At 52.4% G+C, this 21,253-nt stretch overlaps 1 protein-coding gene across 1 annotated transcript; it reads right to left on the bottom strand.

Annotated features, from left to right (window-relative positions):
- Positions 1-14,871: 14,871 nt before the first annotated feature.
- On the bottom strand, positions 14,872-17,156 carry IRX3 (iroquois homeobox 3). The gene is made up of 4 exons (XM_052656478.1): positions 16,890-17,156; positions 15,567-16,722; positions 15,369-15,435; positions 14,872-14,926 (listed from the first exon to the last, which is right to left on the bottom strand). The coding sequence occupies exons 1-4, from the start codon at positions 17,154-17,156 to the stop codon at positions 14,872-14,874; spliced, it is 1,545 nt and encodes a 514-aa protein (XP_052512438.1).
- Between the last annotated feature and the right edge of the window lie 4,097 nt (positions 17,157-21,253).

Genomic DNA, 21,253 nt, shown 5'->3' on the forward strand with positions numbered 1-21,253 from the left:
AAAGTGCTAGAAGGATAAGACAGAAACTAATGAAACTGTTGGTCACAGGAAGTGAGTGGGAGTGGGGTTGAAAGAGGAGAAGGAATGGGAGGGAGTAACAGGTCTCTAGTATACTTTTTTGTAAACTTCTGACTTTTGGAACCATGTTACTATTTCATGTGCTAAAAAAAGAGAAATAAAATCAACAGAGTTGGGGAAAAGTCTTAAATGAGATACAAGTGAAAACAAATGAACTGAACCATTTTTCCAAAAGAAATGCGCAGCCACACTGAAAGGAAGGGTCAGGGAGAGCCGACCCCAGTGATTTTGGAACACAGTGTTTGGATGAAAGATAAAAAGAATCCTACTTGAGTCTTAAACTCTGGATAGTTGGTTTCTTTTTTGCAGGTGTATAGGTTAGCAATGCTGAAAATACTGGAATTGAGCAGATAAGTAAATACACTGTACATAATGGGAGCCAGGTTTCTCATTGACAGGGAAGGGACTCACATATAGGGAAAAAAGAAAGATCTAACAAACACTGACATGTTGGATTGGAACTGGAGTTACAGCGTTCAATGGAATTGGAGGTACAATGGGTAGGGGTTATGTATGGAACCCCTCGGTACAATTCTTGCAAGTCTTTCTGTAAATCTGAAAGTAGGTCAAAATTGAAAAATTAAAAGAAATTTAAATGGATGGCTCGCTTGTGAGAGTTGAGACTGAGGCTTGAACCTAGGCCTGCAGGTCCCCGGTGAGGGGGTCTTTTTCTTACCGCACAACCTTCTCTTCCTTCTGGGTGAGGACCTAGGGAAGAGCCTCAGGTGAAGGTCAACACAGGGCGAGTGGCTTTCCCACCCCCTGCTCATTCATTGGTGGGCAGGATCCCTGACACGCTCACAGGAGAGGAGCAGGCACCCTCTGTGGGGCTGAGGCCACACCTCTAGGGTCTTTTGTTGCTGCTTGAGCCCTAGACCAGGAGGTGTCTGTCTGGGTCCCAGTGTGGACACAGGTAAGAGGGTGTGGCTCAGCCTTTGAGGGTCTTCTCTGCACGCTCATCTTTCTGCTTACCCATTGATCCTCCTGTCTTCCCTAAACATGGGCAGGGAGATTTTTTTCAGTGTGATATATCCCTCCCCTTATTAACTCTTTTCCCTTATCTTGGATAGGGCCATTCCTCTCGTAGGCTTCTTATATTTCAAAATGTTGCTTCCCTACAGTTTCAATAGTAATTCAACACAATGGCCAAAAAGAGAAAGAAACGAGTCTTTTCCCTTGTTAGCCATTCCCCTTCTTGTTTAGTAGCTAAGCCGTGTCGGACTCTTTGCGACCCACAAACTGCATCATGCCAGGCTTCCCTGTCCTTCACCATCTCCCTGAGTTTGTTCAAACTCATGTCCGTTGAATCAGGGATGCCAGCCAATCATCTCATCCTCTGTCACCCCCTTTTCCTCTTGCCTTCATTCTTTCCCAGCATCAGGGTCTTTTCCAATGAGTTGGCGCCTCACATCAGGTGGCCACAGTATTGGAACTTCAGCTTCAGTCCTTCCAATGAATCTTCAGGGTTGATTTCCTTTAGGATTGACTGGTTTTATCTCCTTGCTGTCCAAGGGACGCTCAAGAGTCTTCTCCAGCTAGGAGTTTGTTAATACGTGTTCAGAGCACCTGAGTGATTCAGAGTTTGGCAACTGGGTTAAAAGCGTCATTCTGCCTTTGGGACCTCAGTTCCCCACCTGCAATGTGGGGCATGACAATGGTACTGACCTTGCTGAGTGGTTCTGAGGATTAAAGGAGATAAAGCATATAGGTGTTTATTCTAGCATCAATGAACGTTAAATGGTAGTAGAATTTGATAGTAGCGATCTTGTGCAGCGGTGCGAAAGAGGAGCCACTGAGAAGACCACATTGCTTTCCTGAACCCAGACTCATCTTCTCTGGAATTTCATTTAACCAGCCAGTGTGTTTGATAGATTTCATGACCTTCTGAATAAATATGTGGGTTTAATCTGCTTGGCAAATATTCTTCTCCCAGTCTTTCCCACACGGTGTGTAACTGAGGGCTCCCTGCCCTGGCCTGGGGGTGTGTGTGTAGCTCAAACTTCCGTCTTTCCTGGACACAGAACGGCACCGTGGTGGTGCAGTTTTCCAGAAAGCATGTCCTTCCACTGCGTCTTCATAGTGGGTGTCAGACAACAGCAGTTTGCTGATGTGGAGGGAAAGTCATCTGCTTTTTTAAGCCCCATGCAGGTCTCCCTTCAAATATGGCCATTTGGAGTCTTATTACTGTAATAATAGGGAGATGAGCACAATCCAGGAGCTTCTCGAATAAGAACATTTCAGAACATCATTATTTGAGGGTACAAGAGCTTATTCTATGGGGAGATGTCACTCCCCGCAGTCTGCCCTGCCCTTACAACCCTAGGAAACCACTAACCAATTTCCTGTCTCTATAGATTTGCTTATTCTGGATATTTCAGATGAATGGAATTACGTAATATGTGCTCTTTTAAAATGGGCTTCTTTAACTTAGCACGGTTTTAAAGTTCATCCATGCTGTAGCACAGAGTCCCCAACCTCTGGGATCTAATGCCTGACGATCTGAGGTGGAACTGATGTAATAATAATAGAAATACAGTGCAATAGGTATCATGTGCTTGAATAACCCCCAAACCTCCCCCAACCTCTGGTCCATGGAAAAATTCCATGAAACTAGTTTCTGGTGCCTAAAAGGCTGGGGACTGCTGCTGTAGCCTGTATGAGTACTGCATTCTTCTTTAAGGCCGAGTAGTACTGGATATACCGCATTTTGTTTATTCATTCATCAGTTGAGAAACATTTGGGTTGTTTCCACTTTGGGGCTGTTAACACTGCTGTGAACATTGGTGGACAAGCTTTTGTGGATGTCTGTTTTCATTTCTCTTGAATGTGTATCTAAGAATGGAATTGCTGGGTCATATAGAAACTGTGTTTAACTTTTTGAGTAAAGGTCAAATCTTTTTTTTCAAGGGATTTCCCATTTTACATTCCCATCAACACTGTATCAAGGTTGCAATTTCTTCATGCTGTCACCAACACATGTTAATGTCTATCTTTTTATTGTTGTCATTGAGTCGTTAAGTCATGTCCAACTTTTCTGCGACCCTGTGGACTCCACCAGGCTCCTCTGTGCGTGAAATTTCCCAGGCAAGACTACTGGAGTGGATTGCCATTTCCTTCTCCAGGGGATCTTCGCAACTCAGGGATTGAACTCAAGTCTCCTGCTTTGGCAGGAGGATTCTTTACCATCTGAGCCACCAGGGAAGCCTGTCTTTTTTATTATAGATAACCTAATGAATGTGAAGTGATATCTCATTGTGGTTTTGATTTGCATTTTTCTGTGGACTAATCATGTTGTGCATCTTTTCATGTGCTTATTGGTCTTTTTTCTTTGGAGAAATGTATATTCAGATCCTTGGCCCACTTTTAAATTGGATTATTTGTGCTTTATTGTTAAGTTGAAATAGTGTTTTAATATATATATTCTAGATACAGTTCTCTCATCAAATATATAATTTGTAAGTATTTCCCCCATTATGTGTGTTATCTTTTCACCTTCACAGCACGTTTATAGCACCTTTATAGTTATCCTTTGTAGTTTTACATTTTGATAAAGTCCAACTTACCTATTTTTTTCTTTTATTACTTGTATTTTGGTTTCATATCTAAGAAGGCTTTACTTTGCTTAGGGTCACAAGTATTTTTGCCTGTATTTTCTTCTAAGAGCTTTATAGCTTTAGCTCTTTCAATTAAGTCTATGATATTTAATACATTTTGATTTAATTTTTAGATATGGAATGAGGAAGGATCCAACTAGGTTCTTTTGTACACGGATATCCCATTGTCTCCATTTTTAAAATATAGAAATAGTTCTGTGCCAGTTTGTAAATTGTGTCCCCTCTTTTGCTCTGACAATTCCCCTACTTCCTGCTCATTCCCACGACTCACAGAACAACTTGTCAATGTCTGGCCCAGCGAGAAGCCTCAGGTCCCTGCCAGCCCTGATGCTGGTGAAGTCCCAGTTGTTAAATATTTCAAATGTTGTACCTATGTGTTGGTGTGTGTTGTGACACATTCTCGGGGTTGGCGATGCCAATATCAATTCAGAGATAACCCATAACTTGCCATTAATAACCATGTATTGTACCTGGAGGGGGTGCTGCTAGACCAAAGAGAATGGTCAGCTCTTCTGTAATTAGCACATCAGTGAGGACTAGACAAGGGTGGACCCTGCCCCAAAATGAGCTCAGTAGTTGCATGAAAACCTGTGAGCTAAAGATCTCAGTCGACAAGAAGAGAACATTCTACTGTGTTTCTCCACAGGCAAACTTCTAACCCATCTGATGCTCCCATCACAAATGTGCCATCTGAGGACCAGGGAGATGAGCTGGGTGGGTTCCTCCTCTGCCATCTCCTAGGGGGTTAGCCTGATTCTCAGAGTGAGTTTGACCGTCCACCGTTTTATGGGATGGAAGGAGCCTCTCCCTTTCTTGGAAAGGTGACATGGTCAAGACAACTTCCTTAGACGCCTCTGGTGTGCGGATCAGTTTAGTGTCACAAGAGTCAGACACCACTTAGCAACTAAACAACAAAAAACGACTAGTGTCTGGTGCCTTCTAAGGCCCTGTGTCTGCAGCTTGCTGGGCCACGGAGAGGGACGCTGCCCAGGCATCAGAGGAACTCCATTTCTGTCAGCCCTTCTGTGCCCGCCCTCCATCCCCCGTCTCTGCTCAGCCCTTCTCTCCTGCAGTGTCTTCCCACCACATTTCTGGATAATTGTATTTTTGGCAGTGGCCCTTCTGCGTGCTGTGGTGCGAACCAGTGAGTCACTGGCCTTTTCCCAAGTACTATTTCCAGTAGGCTGTGCCATCTTGTTCTTCTGCTGAAGTCCAGGACACAAAAGGTCAGGGGTCTTGCTGGGGGAACAGACTGCGGTGTGGAGACCTCCTGGCCCAACTGTTACATGGCCAGTAAAGGAATGTCTTAGGGAAAAATCAGTGAGAGCATATGACAGGTTTCCCCAGCCTCATTGACTTGGCCTCATGAAAAGTCCCGACTGCACCATAATATATGAATGGTCAGGAGGAACTGGGCATATATTTAGGGTGCTCAGGTATGGCAGGGGGAGGACAGAGGAAACCAAAAACGGAGTGGCTGCTGCCTTCAAACCATGCTCTCGGGCTGACTTCATATAGCAAAACACGATGAAAGTCCCTGACACAGGGCATACCTGAACAAAGGCTAACTCTTGCTATCTCGTATAATGATTGCATGTTATAATTGTATTTAAAGTTGTTGTATTTGATGACTACTAAACTATTTTTCCAAAATTCTATTTAGAATGATAATATGTAATAATTCTTGTTTTATAAAGTATCTGTAGGTGGTTTTCCTAACCATCTAAATACACTTTTAGAAAAAAAAATCTTAATTTGATTGCTGAATTCCAAAGCAGCAATTTATTGAGTGATCACTAATACTAGGCTCTGGGAGGTATCCAGCACCAAGATATCTCCAGCCTAAAGATGCATCCCCCAGCTCAGGTTCAAGTACAAAAGGGCAAGAGAGAGGGACAATTAAAGAGAAGGGAACATGCCAAGCATGTTCATGACTTCAAGCAAAACATGGTCCCCAAGAATCTGACCCCATCCTTCTGACCTTTGTCACCCTTCTGAGACATTGGGGTCCAACTTCCACCCCAAGCTAGGGTATACCCCCCTTCCTTAGGCATGCTTATAGCATCTTGTCCTTATCCTTCATGTTGCTGTTGTTCAGCTGCTAAGTCGTGTCCAACTCTTTGTGACCCCATGAACTGCAGCACACCAGGCTTCCCTGTCCTTTACTATCTCCGAGTTTGCTTAAACTCGTGTCCATTGAGTCAGTGATGCCATCCAACCATCTCATCCTCTATCACAGTCCAGTATTTTTATTATTATGACTATTATTATGAATAAATTATGTGTCTCCAATAGAGTGAAAGCTCCAGGAGGGCAGGGACTTTGTTCATTTTGTGTCTCTGGCACATTATTGAATGAATTAATTAATAAATATTGTTATCCTTGATAAGTATTCTTGAATGAATGAATGAATAAAAATAAGCAGAGGAGTCAGTCCTTGACCCAGAAGTTCCTACCTGTTTTGTGCCCATCTGGTATAGCTGCCCTGCCTTCCTTCCTTCCTGCCCCCCTCCCTCCCTTCCTCCTTCTCTCTCCACTTCTTCCTTCCTCTTCTCCTTTCTCTCTTTTCCTCCCACCTCTCCTTCCTGCTCTTCATGGGATGTACTCAAGTTTAGTGGGGATCAGCCGTGAGGCAGTCTATAAGAAATCAGTTCCTCTGAACTGAGTCCTACACTTTCTATTTATGTATATCCCAGAGAAAGAAATGGCAACCCACTCCAGTATTCTTGCCTGGAGAATCCCATGGACAGAGGAGCCTGGCTGGCTACAGTCCATGAGGTCACAAATAGTCAGACACGGCTAAATAACTAACACACACATGCCCCTATGCTGTGAAATGGGGTCTCCCCGGTGGCTCAGTGGTAAAGAATCTGCCTGCAATGCAAGAGCCACAGGAGACGCAGTTTCCATCACTGGGCCAGGAAGACTCCCTGGAAGGAGGGCATGGCAACCCACTCCAGTATTCTTGCCTGGAGAATCCCAAGGACAGAGGGGCCTGGCGGGCTACAGTCCATGGGGTTGCACGAGTCGGACACGACTGAAGTGACTTAGCAGGCACATACTCACAACACTGTGAAGTATCTGCAAGGGCCTGTGGGCAGAAGCTGTGGCCGTGAGGAACCCAGTGTTACTCACAGCTGATCTTGAACGCACGTGAAGGTGGAAGAAGGGGCGAAATGCCTCTTGAGCCCTGACAATCTCAGCCTCGGGTTGGCACGTGGCACCTTCTCCCTTGACTGCTTTCATTCCCTTCTTCCCTGCCCTCCCTCCAGCATCCTCCACCCTGTGCATCCCACAGAGATCCACATCTCAGAGCCGGTTCCTGTCTCCAGCCTGGAAGGACCACAGGCTTTGCTGAGGAGCATCTAGGCCAGTGCTTCTCTCACTTCAGTAAGCTCTCTCATCACCCAAAGAGTCCTAAGCAAATATAGCTTCTAATTCAGTGGATCTGGAAGGGGCCTGAGACTCTGCATTTTCAACAAGCTCTGAGGGTGATGCTGATGTTGCTGGTCCAGGGGTGACACATTGCTTACTAGAGGTCTAGAAGAAGGACAAGCCTTTCTTCTGCTAATGTGGATGGCCTCTCACAGCAAACCACTGGTGTCTGCACTCTCTCGGAAACCCTGTTCTACCGGGACTGGAGATGGAATGAAAGGAGCGGACAGAGCCCCTCATCCTGTCCTGTGCTCACTTACAAGGATAAAATCAAAGGTGACAGACTCAAACTTACCCCTCTGGCACATCTGCTCCCAGGCCCAGGCCCTGCTCCCAGGCACTGCCGTCCATGCAGAGGGTGGGCTGCAGTGAGAGCTGGTGCACTGGGCCTGAGACAGGCCAGGCCCAAGTGCATCAGGGTCCCAGGGTCTGGGTCAGAATACTTGGTCAAGTTGAACAAATGGCTGAGCTTGGGTTTCCTTATGCGTACACTGGGGACAACAATAGCTATTGCCTAGGTTTGTTGTCACCGATAAAAATAATATTTGTAATGTAGTAAGTAATTATTAGGCAAGAGGCAAATCATTATGCATGATGCATTGTTCTAAGCGTGAATTAACTCATTTAACTCTATTAACAATGAGGATGGGGTTTCCCCGGTGGTCCAGTGGTTAGGACTCTGAGCTCTCACTGCTGAAGGTCTGGGTTTGACCCTCAGTCAGGGAACTAAGATCTCACAAACTGCACAATGCTGCAAGAAAACTAAGAAATAAAATAAAAATTAAAAGTAAAACCTATGAGGGAGGTGAAATTATAATTATTATAATTATTCTTTCTGTTTTAAAGGAAGAAAAGTTCAGAGAGGTGCAGTGAGTAGCCCAAGGTCACACAGTTAGAGAGGGATGAAACTGGAATTCGAACCAAGGGCATCTGACCCTGCTGCTTCATGAATATCCGGGGTGCTTGGTAAATGAATGAATGCATGAAAGAGTCTCAGCTCCACTGTGAGGTCCAGAGAAACTGCTGTCTATCTCTCTCAAGTATATTAGTTATTTAAAAACAACAAACAAAAACCGCTTTTTGAAGAGCTAACATATTCACATTGTTCAAAAGGAACAAAGAGATAGAAACTGAAAAATATCCCTCAGGGCCTTGATCCCCAGCCACCCAGGTCCTTTCCTTAAGGCGACCCCTCTTACCAGCTTCTTATACAAACAAACGTATATTCTCCTTTTAATTCAGATAATAGCATGCCATATGGAGTATTCTGCCTGGATATTTTTCACTCGATAAAGATCATTCACTTTACCAGAAGACTTTCTTAAACGCCGTCCACCTCCCCCAAGCCTGAAATGTCTTCATCTATGGCGATAAACATTGAATAAAATGCACGGAAAGTGTTTACCATGGGGCCTATTGAATAATAAATACCTCACTCCATCTAATTGATTGTATTTTATTGAAGCAGGATAATGGAAATGAGGGTTGAAATGGTCTCCAATCTGGACAGGCCTCGGAGGGCAATGCTGGCTCCTAAAGGTGACGAGACTTCCTGTTGAAGTTTGTGGTCAGATAATGAGCCATTCAGCCCTGAAGACAGGAAGGGAGGAAGGAAGGAGTGAACCAAAACATGGATGAAGAAAACTTCAAAATCACTCTGAAAAATAGAAACTGAGCCCCCCACCCCCACCTTCACCCCCTTTCAATGGCCTCGCCAGCACTGAGGTGAACACCATCTGGCTTCAGACACTTTCCCTCCACACCCCAGCATCAAGTCAAGTGAAGTGGGACGGGAGGAGAGAAATGAATGGGGTTGGCTCACACAGAGCCTCTAGATTCCATGCTATAGTGATGAATAAGGTCCAAGGCCCAGAAAACACACAGTTTGGTTGGGTCCGGGCCTCTTATTCATACAGAGGTGTGAGCAGAGGGGAGCAGAGCTCTTTTACTGCTAAGTTTGTGGAGCTACGATTCCAGCGCCCTAGCAGGAGCCCCTGGTAACTGAACAGTCTGCTGCCCAGGCAGGTGGCCTGCCTGGCTCCGCACTCTGGACGTCCTGCTGGCAGTGGTGTCATAGGCCCACAGCGACCTGGGCATGGGAAGCGGGTCTCTTACCACATGAATTCATTTTTTCCTCCTAGCCACTGAAATCCCATTAAAAAAAAAAAAAGACCCCAACATAACGTTTAAATAATAGCAAGTTTCTTCTAATCTCTTCATACTTTTTTTTAATCACCGTTTAAAAGATTTTTTTCAAATTACCCTTGGAAACTCCCACTATCTAATAATTATCAGAAAAAAAGGAGAGAGGAAAAGGAAACGGAGGGGGGAGAAGAAAAAAAAAAAAAAGCCCACCAGAGGCAGGCAAGGTCTGCTTTGTCAGGGAGAAGGAAATAAAGAGAAATCAGCCCAGCTTCAAAGGGCGCATTTCCATAATTGCCCTGTAACTTTGGCAAAATGAATCTGAGCGGCTGAGAAGAGCACAGTCTGTAGATGAGCGCACTCCAAAGGCCCTGAGGGCTGTGGGCCCACTTGTTAGCCGCCCAGAGCAGTGAGAGAATGCAGGACAAAAGCCAGGAAATCACAGCCTTCTCATCCTAGAGGGCCAGCCCCAGAGTAAGACCTAACCCTGCCTGCCTCCATCGGGCTCCAGCTCCCTGTCACGGGGTGCATGCACGCACACACACACACACACACACACACGCTCCGGGTTAAATAAACAAGTAAATAAACAAATACATTTATGTGCATGGCAGGACTGGCAACAGTTAAGAGGTGGCAATAATTAGGCGGCAGGAGGTAAGCTTTCAGCTGTGACCATATTCCTGTAACTTGCTCCTGATATAAATATCCAGGGGAAAAGGCTCGAACTTTACAGGCACAGGTCCTCTTTAGGGTTGACTCTGGCCCTCTGGCCCAAGATGATGCCACCTCCAATGGCTCCTGAGGCACCAGGCTGAGCTGAAAATCTGATCTTTCTTTTTCCCAGGCTGGTATAGTTTCCTGTTTGCCTCCCTCACTCCTGCTTCCCCATTCCAGGGCTAAAAAGTTTTTTTAAAGAACAAAAACACTCCACTTAGCGCCCTGTGTTAATGTTTGCCTCCGCAAAGCTGTGGTTTCTAGGAGAAAATACCTTCCGTGATTGCCCCCAGACACCTCTCCCCTCTCTCAACTATATGTTTCTCAAGCTTGGCACTGTTGACATTTTGGACTGGATAATTCTTCGTTGCAGGGAGCCCGACTTTGCCTTATAGGACCTTCCCTGGTTTCCATCCATGAGATGCTAGCAGCACCCCTACCCAATCATGACGACTGAAAGTGTCTCCAGACATTGCCATCTGTCCCAGAAGTGGGGGGATCACCTGGCTGATGACTGCTCTTAGGAGCTCTTCTGGGTCTCTCGCCCTGAGTACTCATGCTTTCCAGCTTCAGGAAGAGATGCCTTGTGGGGTTTTCCATCCAGACCATCAGGATGGCCTTGAGAGGGGCTGGAGCTTCTGTTCAAAGGGGAACAGCAGCAACATTAAAGCTGAGTTGGTGACACAATAGATGGATATTTTTAAATGTGGTCAAGCAGGCTGACTAGACCAGGGGACAGTGACCAATTAGGATCCAGGGCTGGTTTCTAGAGAGGTTACAGGGCCTTTTCCTCCCTGTCATTGTCTTGAGAACCCACATTTCTTTCATTTGCGCCTAATCCTAGCCAATGTTGGATTTGTAAGAAATTCTGAACAAATTCATCTAATCCGATCTCTTCCAAGTGGCAGTTGATGAAATCCTGGGATCTTGAGAGAGTATGAAGCTTGCCCCCACTCAAGTTGCAAGTGCTTCTAACCACAGATGCAATTTTTACACACCTGCAATTGCTTATTTTCATTTGATAGAGGTAGAAGGGACATACAACCAGAAACTGCAGGATGCAGAGGACATTTCTAGAAGGATATAAATAATTAGGCCCAAAGTGAGTTCCTGACAGAAACTCCCAATGAACCAGTGAAGGCATCTGACATCCAATTCCTTCCCAAGCATTCAGTCCCTCTCTCTAATCTTCCAGAACCCAGGCTTAAGACAGAGGACCCACTGGCTCTGCCTGGGCACCAGGTGCCCAGAGGACAGCAGCCCAGGAGGTGATCCCTCCCTCTCCTCATTCCTCCTCTGGAGCAGGTGAGTGGCTGGAGCAACCCTTCCTCTCCCCAAAGCCCCCTGGCCCTTCCATGGTGCCTTCTGACTGGAGACCCTGCTTCCTCCTTGCTGCATTCTACCCCCAAATAAATTCAATTGGAAACCATGAACCTGCTGGTCCCAGAGGTGGGCCATCACTTAGCGAGATAATTTTATTCTCCTCTGGCTCCCTGGCCCGGCGAAGCACCCCCACCTCCAGCTCCATGCAGATAATGAGAGAAGCAGTGACATCTACTCCTTCCTCTGACCTAATTGATTATCCCCACACACCTCCCAGTGCTTTGCATAACCAGCCCCGACAGCAGGAACTCCTTCCAGGCGGAGTGATTGACATATTTTATTTCTAATTGAAGCTTAATCAGGACCCAGGATGAGATTCCCAAATATTTTCTCTCTCTCTCATTCTCTGGCTTTCTGTTTTTCTCTCCCACTCTTTCCTAGTTTCCTCTTTAAATCATAGGGCCAGATGATAAAGGACAGAGGTAGTTTCTAGATCCCTGAATGGAGAGTGATGAGGTGGGGAACTCAGGGAGGAGGTCCTGAGAGGAGGCTGGGGAATCTGTTTCCTGGTGAAATGAAAGTGGTGCAGAGAAATGGCTTCCTCTTCCCCCTAATTGCTGAAAAGCCTGCGGGGTTCCTTTCTGTGTTGATCAATTATCTTATTGGGGTCACCTTGGGACCATTGGGGCTTCCCTCGTGGCTCAGATGGCAAAGAATCTGCCCATCTGTGAGAGACCTGGGTTCAATCCCTGGGTAGGGAAGATGCCCTAGAAGAGGAAATGGCAACCCACTCCAGTATTCTTGCCGGGAGAATCCCCTGGGCAGAGGAGCCTGGTAGGTTACAGTCCACGGAGTCGCGAAGAGTCAGACACGACTGAATGCCTAAACAATAACACTTGGGAAATGCCTAAACAGTAACACTTGGGGCCATCTGAAGTGGCCATGTATTCTATGCGATAGGCAAGATACACACATACGGGGTCTCTCCCAGGTCTACCTCAACTCTCCTCCCGTATCACATATCCTGCCCTTTCAGTGGGGGTGTGATTGGCCTCCTCCAAGGACCAACATCCCCAGAATAGGATGGGTTGACATGCTGACCAAACCGACAGGCACCAGACCAGACCTCTCCAAGCTGAGGCTGGCCTCTCCACGCCCATCTCCCTCTGAACAGACGGATGCCGGGTTCAGTCTCTTGCTGGACGGTTGGTGTGGAAAGGCTGTCCACCCAACTTCTGTTCTCACTTGCTCTCCCTGCCGCCCTCCTACCTGGAGAGTGCCCCTTCTCCCTGAGTTCAGCTGGGTCCTCAGATGTCTGACTTTCACGGCTGACGGGAGAGGATGGGGCAGAATACTACCAGGAGTTTGAGGAGTGGGGAGCGAGATTCTGGAACATAAGGAGAAGACTAGAACTATTTACTCCCCTACCACGTGCAAGCGCTGGGCATGCTTTTGCCTCTCATGCTCACCACCACCCTCCCAGGTCACTATTCCCGTTTTACAGGTGAAGAAGTAGGCTGCAGAGAAGCTCATGGTCTGCCCAGAGCTTCCCAGGATGCAGAGAGGGGGAACTCTGGTCTGTGCTCCATGAAGCCTGTGAGTTACTAGCTGAGGGGCCATCAGGCTTGTCCATGTGCAGACACTCATGTTATCCAGAGGCCTCTGCCCGGGTATAGAGCCCTGGACTCCGAGGTTCAAGGTGCAGGCAGCTGAACTGGACTCCATGCCTGGAGGCATTATGTCCAGGGCCAGGGTTGAACCACAGTCTATGCCTGTCACCTGGGAAGGAGCCTAAAGTTTCTCTTCTGGGTTAGAAGCTGGAGGAACAAGTCCCATCTTTGCTGGGTATATGCTTCTGTCTCACCCGCCCACAGTGAGCCCCAAAGGCCGAAGACCGACCCTCCTTCCTGCCTGCCCTCGGGGAGCCGCCACACCAGGCTCTCCCAGCCTCCAGGCGGGTCAGCTGGGGCGCAGAACTGGCGGCTGTGACCCCCCTCGGTGGGTCCTTGCCGGACTCCCTCCGCTTCCACCGGATCTCTAGGATGTACAGTATGACGCAGCGCCCTGTTTCATGACTTCGAGTGTGCAGGCGCCCCCCAAACTTCCCGGGGACCCGCAGAGACTGTCACATGCCCCACTGTGCGGGGGCAAACACAGGGTGTCTGGCCGCTCTATACATTTACCAACTCCATGTGGGAAGGGAGATGCAAAAAGGATACTCCCACTTTGTATCCCAAGGCGCCAATCTTCCAGAATCTCTACAACTTAAGTCACAGTTGGGCAGGGCTGGCTGTCTTCAAGGGAGAAAAGGCGCGGAAGGGATGAGACGCGCGGCCTGGCTGGAGAGGCCGCCGAGGCAAGCGCCGAGAGGCCCTTTTGTCCTGTAGAGGGAGCTCCAGCCCCAAATTTCCCGGCTCCCTCCCCCGGCCCGCCCACCCCTGTCCGGCCTGGAGCCGGACTCCGGGTTGGACCCTTGCATCGGCCCGAACCACAGCTCCCCCGCCTTCCCCGCTCAGGGACCTCAGAAGGCTGCCCTTCCAGGGCACTTTGGGAAAACCCACTGGGGTGCCAAGACGCACAAATGCCGCGCGGAACCGACCCCTCAACTCATAATGCGGGCTGGGCAGTGTCAACAAGGGGAAAGGATGTGCACCCCTGGATTTCCTGCTCCTCCATACACCCCCACTCACTGCCACCCCACATCCATATAACTGTAAGGAGGTGTCTGGGGGTCCGTGTGGTTGGAAGGGGGTCTGAAACGGAGCTTGCAGAGTCCCTTATACAAGACTGAGAAAGCCTCAGTTGTGTCTAGGGAAGGATGGGGGTTAGGCTTCCAGATCCTTCTTGTGAGTCTTTTTGCTGTGTCATCAGACAAGGCCCCAAGGCCCCGCGGTTGCTTCAGTGGAACTGGGAGCTGGGCCCAGTTTCCCGGCTCCTGGAGGGGAATCTTGCCCCGTTTCCCACCTGTCTCCTCTGCCCTTTCTCTCGAGCGCCAGGGGTACTTCTCCAACCGCCTCTTCTCCAGCGGCGCCCCCAGCCCGGCCCCTTCGGCCGGCCTCTCCTCCGCTTCTGCTGTCCCTGACTCGCTTCGCCTTCTTTTCTGCTGATTCCGGCGACTCTTCAAACATGGGCGTGGGGTGGAGGGTAAAACAAAACAAAAAGCACCAAGCAGACCCCTCTCGGGGCAGACAGGCGGCTTATAGTCAAAGTGGCAACAGCTCATTTATTTAGCCAAAAATAGATATTCTTGTACAATTTGGTTCACACATATGTACATTTTTCTGTATATACAAAAGAAAAAAAAGCCAGACGCGCTTATTCTCACTGAAACTCCACCCCCCAAAACCAACCGAACAAACCAACCTCACAAACTCAGCTAATGTGGGGAACAGAAGCCACTGGGGGGAGGACTGAGGGGGGGGGATTTGTTTTATTCCTTTTTTTTTCTTTAGTTTTCTTTTTAGGTATTCATACACCGACATGCTTACAAGTCATAACTATACAGAGCAATTTTTTTTTTACAATTATTACAACGATTTAAAAATTTCTTTTAAAAAAAGAACTAGGATGAGGAGAGAGCCGATAAGACCAGAGCGGCATCCAGGTGGTTCTGGGGCCTGCAAGAGAGAGGCGATGGTAGTAAAGAAAGAGATTTTTAGGGGAGATCGATGCACCCTAGGACTGGGAGACCCAACCCAGGGTGGAGGCCGGGGGGCAAGGAAGCAGGCAGATCTCACTGTGAAATGAGGTCCAGCTGTGGACGCTGGTCTTCCAGTTTAACTATAAGACTGGGCGGGAGGCGTCAGGACCCGAGGTCTGGGGCTTGTAGGAGGTGGGCTTCACCGCAGCCCCGGTGTCTGGACTGGGACTGTCGGAGAGTCATCTCAGAGCCCGCGGGAAAGACGGAGGAGTGTTTCGTCCCCTTGTGAAAGCGCTTCCTAGCTGCGTTCCCCCGGGGCGGGGTGGGGTGGAGGGACCTGAAACCTAGTTTTCTCCGCATTCCTTCCTTCCCCGGCCTGCCAGTCCCAATACCCCCACCCCAGTTCGGGGGTCTCTTACCGCCTGGGCACCGGCTGGAAAGCTGTCTTGAGTAACTTTTTCTCCACTTCCAAGGCACTACAGCGATCTACGGGAAGCGGGGAGAAAAAGGAGGGCCTTAAAAGAGCGCTCGGCGACCCGGGCCGCGGGAGGCGGGCGCGGCGTGGTAAGCGCCCTGCGCTCGCGAGGGACCTGCCCGGGCGCGACCCCCAGACTCACCCCCTCCCCCCGAATCCTGCGCGCCGCAGTCACCTGTTCCGCCCTCGGGCTCCGCCGGCCGAGCGAAGGCAGCGGCGGCGGCGGCGGCCGGGTGGCCCGCGGCTCCGGGAAGTCCCAGCAGGTGTGGCGGGCCTGAGCCCAGCAGGGAGAGCGGGTGCGGACGTGGGCCAGGCGGCGGGCCTGGGAACGGCCGGTTGGTCCAAGCGGGGAACTTGCCCAGCGGCGCCGAGACGAGTCTGTGAGCCGCGGCGGCGGCGGCGGCCGGAGAGAGCTGCAGGGCCGAGGGCGCGACCGCTGCCCCGGGGGGAGAACCCCCCGCGCCCTGAGGCGAGCGGCGAGGGTTGTCCGGGCTTGTGGCCGTCTCGGCCAGGGACCAGATCTTGGGTTTTTGCAGGGCCGAGGCGGGCGCCGGTGCAGGAGCGCAGGGGTCCAGGCCCGCTGGGGGCGAGGGCGGAGATGGCGGAGCGGTGGCCACGGGCGGTGGCACTGGGGCCAGACTCAGGACGGGCAGCGGACGCTCCTCCAAGCCCTCGGAGCTGTCGTCCGAGTCGCTATTCTTGGAGTCTGAGATGGGTTCCAGGCGGAGGTCGCCGTCCCTGTGCGACGCCCCTGTCAGGGCCAGCTCGGGTCCCGCGACCGCGCCGTCTAAGTTCTCCAAATCGATCTCCTCGTCTTCATCGTCGTCCGCCAGGCCCTCGCCCCCGGTGTCCTCCTCCTCCCCCCCGAGCTCCTCCTCCTCCAGCTCCAGCTCGCGCTTGCCGTCTTCTTCATCGTCCTCCTCGTCTTCCTCCTCGCGCTCGCTCCCATAAGCGTTGCCCTCCTCGTCGGTGCGGCTACGCGGCGCCCAGGTCATCTTGTTCTCCTTCTTGAGGCGCCGGCGCGCGTTGGCGAACCAGGTGGACACCTGGGTGAGGGTCATCTTGGTGATGATGGCCAGCATGATCTTCTCGCCCTTGGTGGGGTAGGGGTTCTTGCGGTGCTCGTTGAGCCAGGCCTTGAGCGTGCTCGTGCTCTCTCGGGTGGCGTTCTTGGGCCGGGATGGGTCCCCGAACTGGTACTGGCCGTAAGGGTAGAAGGCGGGGTGCGGGTGCGGAAACGCGGTGGCCGCGGCCGCATGCTGCACCCCGGGGCTGTCCTTCAGCTCGTACTGCGTGCCCTGTACGCACATGGACAAGGAAGGGACGCGCGCGGAGGGAGCGAGGATGAGCCCCGGCCGTCGCCGCCTCCACCCGCCCGGCCCAGGCCGCGCTAGTCTACTCAGCGCGCACACCTCGTCCGGCGCCCCAGCTCTAACCCCCCTTCCGCGGCTCCCAGGGCACTTACCAGCTGAGGGAAGATGGGCAGCTCGGCGGCGTAGGGCAGGAAGGCGCCGTAGCCTTGGGCGGCTGCGGCTGCGGCTGCCGCCGCGGCGTAGGGCGCCCCGTACACGGACGAGAGCACGTTGGACAGGGACCCCGAGGCAGCCAGCTCCGAGGCGCCGGCTCCCGGGCCGCCCCGGGCCCCAGCGCTGCCACCGCCGGCGGCGGCCCCCGGGCGCTCGGGTGGGTAGAGCGGGCGGATGTACTGGTATCCGAGCTGGGGGAAGGACATGGTGGCCCGCGGGGCACGGACAGAGAGGGGGCCCGGCCCCCCGGGGCCGCCCAGCTCAGCGCCGCCCGCGGGCTCCGGGGCACATCGGGGGCTGGGCCCGGCTGCGGCCGCGCTGCCTTCCGCGCTGCGCTGCGCTCCGCGTTCGCCTATTGATCTGCTCCGGGGCGGCGGCGGCGGCGGCGGCGGCGAGGAGCCAGGTCAGGTCCGAACAGATTGGCGGAGATTCCCGGGGCTCCGGAATCTGATTGACATTTCTACGGGCCCACAAGCCCCTCCTCTCCGCGCCGCGCTCCCTCCTCTCGGCCGCCGGAGCTGCCTCTGCCCGCGCCTGGCTCCCCGCTGCCCTCCTCTCCCCGAGCAGTGTCGCGCCTCGCTTCCTTCGCCCTCCTCTAGCTTTCACTCCCCCTCCTCGCCCTTCCTCTCTCCTCCCCTTTCTGCGCTCCTCTTCCCCCCAGGATCGCTTCCGCTCCTTCGGGCTCTTTCACGCTCCTGGACTACGGAACTCTTTCTCGTCTTTCCCTTTCTCACTGTTCCTTTCTCTCCCCTTTCTGTTCCCGTCACTCTTTCTTTTTAAAGTCTATTTTCTCTGTACACACACCACACTCCCCACACTCCCATCCCCCCGGCCTCTGAGCTTTGGGTTAAGGCGGACTAAACTTGTGGACACTTGGGGTGCCGTGCGCGAGGGGTAGGGTGGGGTGGGGGGGAGGGGGTGTGTGTGTCCCTATCTGTGTCGGTGTGTCCGTCCCCGCCCTCGCCCCCTCCCTCGCCCTTCCCCAAATCTCGGGTCTGACGTCGCGCCCTCTTATTCGACTTTTCCTCGCGTCTCCTTCGCGAGTCGCCAATCGCCTGGGCGCCCTGCAGGCGAGGCCGCCCACCCCGCAGAGAAGGCGCGCGGGGCGGGGCGGGGGCGGGAGCCCCAGGGCAGCGAGTCCCTTCCCGCCCCCTCTGGCCCGCGGCGGAAGGGGGCGCGGGAGGCGCGGGGACCGGGGTTAGCACTGGGTCAGCTCACCCCTCTCGCTCTCGCCTCTCGGTACCTCTCCCCCTGCCCCAGCGCGTGGGATCTGGGTCAGGACCAGACAGACCCTGGTCCGGGGCAGGCGCTGGGACTTTACTCTGCCCCGGCCCGCTTTCCGGCTCGCACCTCTAGACTCTCGGCCACTCTCAGTGGGTTAGGGAGAGGGTGGAAGAGGCGTGAGGGAAGTGGGGGCGTGTGCTTTAAGGGAGTCTTCAAGGACCGTCTCACTGCCCTGGGTGGGGCGGGGAGGCGAGGCAACCCCCTTCCCAGAAGACTAAATCCTGCAATTAACCACGTTCACGCCACGCGGATGTCAGGGTGCAGAATCCTTCCTTAGAAATGGCGTGTGTGTTGGGCGGGGGCGGTGCTGCAGAGTGGACACCTCAGGCATCCTGGGGAACGATGTCAGGGAGACAGAGCCCGCCGGAGCCCTAAGCCGGCGTGGGATGGGGCAGGAACAGGGAGCCGGGTGGCGGAGGCTCCAGGAACTTTCAGGGAGCGCTTGGAAAAGTTAATATACTGGGATTTTCGGTCCGTAGAGATTCTTCGTTTCCCTCCCCCTTCTCCTGCTCCCGGGGTCTCCGCGCCAACCTGTTTTCTTTCGGCAGAGGTCCTCCCATCCGCGGGGGTGGGGATGGGAGGCAAGACTTAAGTTTTACAGTGGAGTATTTCCTAAACCAAAGCTGAAATCTTAGAATCCGCGCGCCCACCTTCACAGGTTAGGGCGTGCAGCCGAGAGCAGGATTGAAATTCCCGGTATTGCGGCGACTCCGGGCTGAACGCTTTAGGCCGCTGCGGCGACCTACGCACAGGCCAGGCCGGCAGCAGGAGCGCTCCGGGGACAACCCCCGGGCGGTGCCTGTCTTGGAGTTGCCCGTTCCGGATCGGAGGCGGAAAGTGGCTGCCTTGCTCTGATAGAAGAATCTAATCCGAATTCTAGAAGAGCGGAGGGATCGGAGAGTCTTGGCCCTAGCTGTCTCTGGAGCCCCGCTGGGAGTCTCGTGGACACCTGGTTTTGACCTCGCCCCTATTCCCCGCCTCTTTCTACCAGTCTTCGTGTGCGTCGGCGCCTCGAGTAGACATGAAGGCCGAGAAAATTGGGTGGTGGTGGGGGGTATACAAAGGAAAGTTTGGGGACAGCTAGGTTTGGGGTTCGATAGGGGAGAGTAACGTGCGGCCTTCTCAAACTGAGTCAGACTGCTTCCCTAACCTTCTACTCACCTGCGTCTGCCTGGTGCCAGGTGTTGGCCTTAGCTGGAGTCTCCCCAGAAGAGGAGGTATCACAGGAAGCTTTGAAATGTTTCCCCGGCGCCTGATTTCGTTTTCAGTTAACCCTCTCAGCCGAGTGGCATAGGGAATCACGGGCTCACCGACTCAAGAAAAATCTCAGGGTTACAAAATTGAGGGTAACGTTATTGCCTGGAGTGTTCCCTACGTGTCAGACGCGGAGCCTCGACGGCCCGCAGACCTAGAGTTTGCACAAGGTAGCGGCACCAGACCCAACCCCGGGGAGGGCCAAGAGCGAGATGCCCAAGTGGGGAACCTGGGGCTGCGCTGGGCCCCTGTCTAACGCCAGCTCTTCGAGAAGAACAGAAACAATGAACACAGGAGATGCTTCCTCCGCCCGCAGTAACTCGCTATCGACCTGGCTGCGCTGGACGATGAGAGGCGGGAAAGAGGCCAGGCAAGGGGCGAAGCTGTGCTCAATGAATTAGCCACGCCGGACTAGGGGACCCATGACCCAGAAGACGAACCTCCAACCCAGATGAGGACTCAAGGACCTCGATTATTTAGAAACCTCCAGGCGCCCCAGGTCTTCAGCAGAACAGCCTCTCCGCTCCCCTAGTCTCCAGCGGAGACCCTAGCCCGGGCGGTCCGCGCCCCACCTCGGGACCCAGAGCCCTAGGCAGCCGAGCCCCGACGTGGCGCTAGCTCCCCAATGCCACCAGGCCAGTGGAATCCGACTCTGAACTGAACTCACGGGTCCAAAAACAGCCGAGCCTTTTCCAGGGATTTTTAATCCAAGAGATGGGGTCAAAGTGACATTCGCACAGGGAGGAAAAGCAGGTGCATGGGAAGTTGATTTGGGAAAGTCGTGCGCGCAAAAACGCACACAAACCCTTTTGCACCATCTCGCTTTCTTCCAACGTTCCCAGAGCACAAAATACTTCGGAGGCTTGCTGTAGACGCTCTCTCAACGCGGCTGAAGGTGTGGGGAATAAGCAGGGGGCGTCCACAGCACTGGCTTAGCGCGCACTCACTGCAGCGCTCCCGGGGCTCACACTTGGAGGTGCGGGCCCGACGTGTGCCCAGGGCCGGTGTCCCGCCTGGCTCAAGGGCTGCGCCGCGCATTGTACACGGGACTCCAGTCACCAGGCCCCCTTCCTGCCCCCTCCTCGCTCGGCCTCACGGCGCCCACGCGTCCCCATCGGGGGGCGCCGCTGTAGCCCTAAGTTTCTCCGCCGAGGCCCATCTTCTGTCCTTCCCTCCCAGGCCCGAAGTCCCTGGGCTGCAGTGAGGACCCGCGATCCCTCTGCTTCCTGCAGACGCCGCGGCGCACGCTCCCACCGCTCCCTCCCCCCGCGCTCGGGTTACAGGTTAATGAAATGCTCGTTTTCCTCAGTCATTTGTTTTGTTTTCCTGCAAAGTTCTGATAAGTAGCTAACCAACGAAGCTTGTAATTACAATCTTACAGAAACCGGGCCGATCTGTATATAAATCTCACCATCCAATTACAAGATGTAATAATTTTGCACTCAAGCTGGTAATGAGGTCTAATACTCGTGCATGCGATAATCCCCTCTGGATGCTGGCTTGATCAGATGTTGGCTTTGTAATTAGACGGGCAGAAAATCATTATTTCATGTTCAAATAGAAAATGAGGTTGGTGGGAAGTTAATTTCTCTCCGCTCTGTGAAGCGTAGACAAGAATTTAATGATTTAATTACAGTTGTAAGCCCTTTCCATGAGACTTAAATTGAGCTGAGAATATTTTTTTTCTTTCTCTCTCTCTTCTGCGTTCTCTCTCTCTCCGCTATTAGTAGCCGCGTGGACGCCCGAGTGCGTGGCTTGGTGTCGG

This window comes from Budorcas taxicolor, chromosome 18 (assembly GCF_023091745.1).
Source record: "Budorcas taxicolor isolate Tak-1 chromosome 18, Takin1.1, whole genome shotgun sequence".
Taxonomy (NCBI): Eukaryota; Metazoa; Chordata; class Mammalia; order Artiodactyla; family Bovidae; genus Budorcas; species Budorcas taxicolor.